The sequence below is a fragment of the Anoplolepis gracilipes genome, chromosome 13 (assembly GCF_047496725.1).
Source record: "Anoplolepis gracilipes chromosome 13, ASM4749672v1, whole genome shotgun sequence".
Taxonomy (NCBI): domain Eukaryota; kingdom Metazoa; phylum Arthropoda; class Insecta; order Hymenoptera; family Formicidae; genus Anoplolepis; species Anoplolepis gracilipes.
The window spans coordinates 8,456,926-8,463,267 of record NC_132982.1 but is presented as its reverse complement, the minus strand read 5'-3'; the positions used below and the strand labels follow the sequence as shown (position 1 = coordinate 8,463,267).

Below are 6,342 nucleotides of genomic sequence, written 5' to 3'. Positions count from 1 at the left end.
CTGACTTTCTCCTAAAAGCGAGTGTCGACTACGAATATTGTCAGATTGCGAAAGCAAAACGTTGTCACTTTTATAAATTGAGAAAAAAAAAGAGACGGAGGAAAGAAAGTTTGAATAATAAACGAACAATAAAAACGAGTTTGTCCATAATTTTATCTCTTGTTAGAATAATGAATAATACTCATAGAAAAATAAGTAATGAGAATAAAAGTATATTAATTATTATTTCTTGCATAATCATTTGTCAGAGTAAAAAAACTTTATTATAAAAAAAAGAAAATTGAAATTAATTAAATTATAATTAAATCGCAAACACTTATCAAGAAATCTGTTATTAAAATATTTTTAAATATTTAAAGTATTTTATTAACGAGGTAAGATACTTTACACGAGTGGTGAAAAGAATTTATAATCATAAAATTATCATATACAAATACTTTGTATGGATATTTTAAAGATTTCAAATATTCTGGTTTCATTTCTATTCATTATTTCTATTCGCTTACGTTGAATACATTGCGCGCGGCAGTGAAATATTCAAATCGGCTTCTTCATAAGAAGCGTGTACGCATAACAATGGCATCATTATGCGCACATATTAGCCGACATTTTGTGAAAGTGTCGTGTAAAATACCTTTCAAATACGCTAACTAACGGCTTTCTATGCAGAAAATATGTCGTTATTGATAAAAAATAGTGATTTTCCGTTGACAGGTTTTCGCGAAAAAAAACAAAACATCTTTTCAAATTCTTCGCATCTCTAGAAGAATGTAATTTTCAGAACCTGTGTTTATAATATTGTGCAATTAAAATATTGAATAATTTCTTACAATTTAATGTATATATATATATATATATATATCTAAAAATAAATTTAGTTTTTTTCGACTTTAAAGACTTATTCGGTCGTTCGATTTATCTGATATACTCTGTATGTTAGAACGCGGAGTATATACCTACTATGTTTATGTATTGTTTTTCCATAAATCTCACATGCGCCCTACGAATGTCTCCCGAAGCGCGCCGTCCTTCACGCAACGCATATGTGTCTCGGAGACAATAGAAACTCGTACCATGCACGATGGAAGTTTGTTCCGTGTAGTTCTGTCGCGCGAGCGTGCATCATTAATACGCGAAAAGCTCGTCGCTCGATCGCCGACCGAGTTGTCGTCCGCACGAACAGCCAATTTCCGTGATTTCGAAACCGAGGATACGTGGCCCGTTTGAAAATGGAGATAACGCAGGATGCGGAACCGGACTTTTCGAACGCGAGGACGCTGCACTTCCACGAGCTGATAGACAGGAAGGATGAGGACGTCCGCTCGATTCGTGACAACATCTTCGATACCGTCTATAGAGTAACCACCGTTAAAGGGTAAGATGTCATTTGGCCTTGTCGGAAATGTCAGGAGAGTACTTCCGAAAAGCTGTCCGCGAAACACGATGAGCTTCTTGGAAAAGCAATCATTAACGTAGTTGCGATGCTTTCATGAAGTAAAACATAGGAACCAGAGATTAAATTTTTTAAATATCTTAGCTTTTAAATGGTAGACAAAATTTTATACAAAGCTTTAGCTTTAGTTCGCTTTGACAAAATAATTATCTGAAAGTAAGAGAAAGAGGGACAAAATTTGATTTTTTAAATGGATATTTAAAGAAAAGTTTGAAGTCTTTTAAAAAATTATATATTATAACTGTAATTACTGTAATATAAAATATTATATTAATATATTTGAAACGTTCTCTTTAATCTTTGGTATACGTTTTTAATTACATTTCAATTACATAAAAAAACTATTGAAAAGATAGTGATACATTTCTTCTAGATAATATGTAAATTATCAAGTAATAATAAATTATTTTTAAGATCATAATTAGCTTCATGAGAAACATTTGACGATTATCTACGTGTAAACACAATTAAACACAATTAAGTACAATTAATAATCTTTAGAATCGACATAATGAATAAATAAAAATGAGAGGTAAATAGAGGAATATTCTTCAATGTATTTTAGCATTTTCCAATGTGTTTTGAAACGACTTGAATATAATTTCTTGAGATTGAGTTTTAAAGCTCTAAGTCAGCGAATAATTAACATTATGTCATTGTAAATTATGTTCATGAAAGCAACCAATGGAGCGTTGACCAAAGAGAAAAGAACAATAACTTACATAGATTCAACATTTGACAATAACTCGACGAGATTTCAACCAAGTCTCATACTTTCAAGTGTTGAAAGTCGACGTCAATCATTCAATTTGATGACTCGACCATATAGGGTAATCTGTTATTAATGATACAATCCAAAGATGCTAAAGTAAAATAAACAACTCATCTTTTCATGTAGTATTGTAGACTTTCGCTTTATATCACTGATAATAGATCACATGAGGTAAATTTGGAAGTGTGTTTGTTAATAATAATATCGATAATAGCTGAGAAATTGTTACTTTTGATGCTGCTTTAAAATAATAAAATATTATTAGTGGGTCATTATTTTTAGATAGATAACTTGATTATATTAACTCACTTGTCAGTTATATTATGTATTATATCTATTGCTGTGGACTTCTTAATCTAATAATCGATATCTGGCCGGAATTCAGATAATGAAACAATTGTTTGTATTTTTCTTGAAAAACTTTTCATTAATAGATCACATGAGGTAAATTTTTTAATGAAAAGTTTTTCAAGAAAAATACAAACAATTGTTTCATTATCTGAATTCCGGCCAGATATCAATTATTAGATTAAGAAGTCCACAGCAATAGAGATAATACATAATATAACTGACAAGTGAGTTAATATAATCAAGTTATCTATCTAAAAATAATGACCCACTAATAATATTTTGTTAAAACTTTGATAATGACGCATTTTTCTTGATATAATTGAACGTAAAGAAATAATATGCTCTCTCTCTCTCTCTCTCTCTCTCTCTCTCTCTCTCTCTCTCTCTCTCTCTCTCTCTCTCTCTCTCTCTCTCTCTCTCGCAATGATATAAAAAATGGTTGTGTGTATATGGATATGTATATATGTATCTTCTACGGTTCAACTGCATGCCTTCAATTTTTTTTATTAATCATCGCCGCAGGGATTTCTACATAACGGTGCATGTATTAACGTGCATGTGTGTGTGTATGTGTGCGCGTGTGTGTGTGTGTGTATAGAGAACTTTATTTTGCCTGCATCTTACAAATAAAACTGTATGTCATTTGTTACGATTGACAAATGAAATGTATATTTAGAAAAGTTTTAAAAATTTTTCTATGTTTCAAAATTTTTCCATGAGAAAAGTAAAATCTCTTGCCAATATTTTTAACGGAAAATTGCATATATTTTTTAATTTTATTATTAACTCAAAACTTTATTAATATATATAATCCATCTTCTGTCTATATCAATTATTACATTAGTGAAATTTTGAATTGACGGTACAATAACAAAAATTAATGCAATTTTAGCCAAAAAATATCAAAAGTACATTTATCTCTCGCGAAGAAATAATAATGATCTGAAAAGTAATAGTCTATAAAAAAAGACAACTTGAAAGTATAAAACAATTTTTTATAGGATTTTTTCGTTTTCGAAAAATGATTTTAAATATTCATCACTATGTTTATAAAAGGTTAACATTTATAAAACTAATTTAAAAATTTATACATTGTATATTATGTAAATATATATATATATATATATATAATTTGTAATAAATTGATTCCTCTGTGTCTCGCGAATTGAACGTGCATTATACCATCATTATACTTCATTTGTATGCCAAAAAGATCTTTCATGTGTCAATTTGTAATTCAAACTTAGGAATGTAATTCCATCGTGGCAGTATAGAATTCTGAGTTCATCGCGAAGAACCACTCAATCATGGACCCTAGAACTATCCTCATCTAAATTCAGATAGGCAGGTACCACTTAAGATCGATGGATCGATTGACCCTGGATCCCTCATAGAATCTCTTCTGCGTTGAATCGATTCGATTATAATATTATATTCGCCATCAACGATCACAGAATCATTAAATCCTTTTAAAATTCTTCTTTAAATATCCAATACTTGCACATTTTAAATAGAAACAAGTTGAACAAAATGAAAAATTAATAAAATAATATACAAAGTTAATAAAAATATATACATATATATGTAAGTGGATTAAAAAATAAAAAATAATCTGACGTAAAAATTCGCTCGAAATATCATTGGCTTCCTTATCAGAAATATAATAGGTTTCGTAATCTTATGGATTAAAGCAGATCCTAAGCTCCTTATTAAAATAGCGTCGATGAATATTCATCGAGTGACGACTTTGGTTGAATCCTGCCCATGTTCATAGACGCCACGATTATGTGGCTCCAACGCAAATTACGATTTACGTAAGCTGCTGTGATCGATCATGACGAGGTTGAGTTCGCCAAAATATAGCCATCATGTATAAAGAATGAATAAAACTTAGTAAAAAAACTTAGTAAAAAAACAACAATACATTACGTTGAAATAAAATCACGAAAATAATTTTTCATTCTAAACAAAAAATATAAAAGACATTATTAAATTCATCGATATTGTTAAAAAGTACATTTTACACACATATATTTTTTGTCTTTTTCTCTCTCTTTCTTCATAAGTTATGAAAATTTATTATTGTAAATATCATTAATTCAAAAACATTTTATATGCATAGACTCGCCAGATTGAGAGACTCGATGAATATCGAAATTCAATCTTTTAACGTGAAGATAAATATGAGACGTATAATTTTTTCCTATATAATATTTTTTAAATATATAGATAATATTCCAAAATGGATAAATTTCCAAAATGTGTATATTTATAATAATTGATAATAATTCGAAAGAACATTACTATAGTTACATTCGTGATAAAAAACGTAAAACTACTTTCACTATCCGTGATTAAACGGATCTTTTTTGCTGCTGTACGATCAATTATTGGCAGCTTAGAAAGTTAACAGTAGAATTGAGCGCGCGAACTGCGCGTAATTTTATCTATACAAAACTTACTCGTTTTCATACTTTTATCAATCACCACATTTAGCGTATAAAAGAAAACTTCTCCTTTATTCTTTTCTTGACTAATATACAAATAAACATTGAGATATCAATCTCACAACATCTTACGCTAAATTGATGCAACGCGAGGCTCTGTCTTCTTTAATCTTGTTTAGCACTACGCGAGATATTTGAGAAGTTCTGTTATTTTTATCTTAAATGACCGTAGCGTTAAATTTACACGTAAGAGATAAAAATACAAGTCAAGGTTTTTGCCATCTCCGCGATGAAAAGTATCTTCTTCACATATAGTCTTAAGCTGAAAAACGAAGCGCGGATTGTCAGAAACTGTCATGTCCCAGAAGCAAGGATAGCTCTAATTTTGTTGCGCAACGTTAGGCGTAATTATAATGCGTGCGTTCACACAGTTTGTACGAATGTATGTGGAGAGATCGAGTAAAATCTCTTCTGTCCTCAAGCATTATTCAAAACAATTTAGAAGTTACAACGCTACAAGAACGTTGATTCAAATTGGAAAATTGAACAAACTTGTGAAGCACACGAGTAATAATGGCATTTTGACAAAGATTCGATTTGAACATTTTAAATACCTTGCTATGAAACGCGTGTTATATAAAATAACTCTTTGACAATAAAATTGAAAAATACAAAAATGAAAGTATGATATCTGCGTGTCCGAATTATATTTGTCTAGATTCACACTCATTAAAATCTTGTATTTAATTGTTTAAATATATATTGCACGCTGTTTTAATTATCTCAAACTTCAAATAATCTTAATGAGATATCAATGAATCATGACAAATCGATACACTGTTATCGTAATAGTTAACGGTCGTAGTAATGTGCGATTTCAATCGAGGATACTTATAAACGATCTTCGATAAACTGGCTGTTGTACACATTAGCTAAGCTTAACGGGATAAGGCCGATAAATGTGTTGACTGTCACGATGATGGTGCCACTCCTAGTCGACTGTTGCATACGTGAAATTATGAATCTTTTTTGCACGTATATGTGGTGTATGCATCCTTCCTATTCTGTGTGCATATTCTGTATGCATATAATTAACCTAATCCGATTTAATATATATATATATAAGAGACTAGATTTTCTAAAATAAATATATCATTATAAAATCTAAGTTTTTCTAGGTTGAAAAGTTATCTCAGAAAATCATTAATATAAAAACATTTTATATGCGTAGATTCACCAGATTGACGAGACTCGATGAATATCGAAGTTTAATCGAAAATTATTTCAAATTTATGACACATCTTATTAATTTTTTTATT

At 29.8% G+C, this 6,342-nt stretch overlaps 1 protein-coding gene across 2 annotated transcripts in view; it reads left to right on the top strand.

The window, feature by feature from the left end:
• The first annotated feature begins 1,068 nt into the window (after window positions 1-1,068).
• The window catches only part of Nep2 (M13 family metallopeptidase neprilysin 2), a 35,701-nt gene continuing 30,427 nt past the window's right edge, over window positions 1,069-6,342 (top strand). Inside the window, exon 1 of one of the 2 annotated variants that reach the window (XM_072904184.1) lies at window positions 1,069-1,375. In XM_072904184.1, the coding sequence (XP_072760285.1) occupies window positions 1,230-1,375 (146 nt within the window). In that variant the 5' untranslated portion in view covers window positions 1,069-1,229. The remainder of the gene's footprint in view (window positions 1,376-6,342) is intronic. The other variant, XM_072904183.1, reaches the window with a different exon arrangement.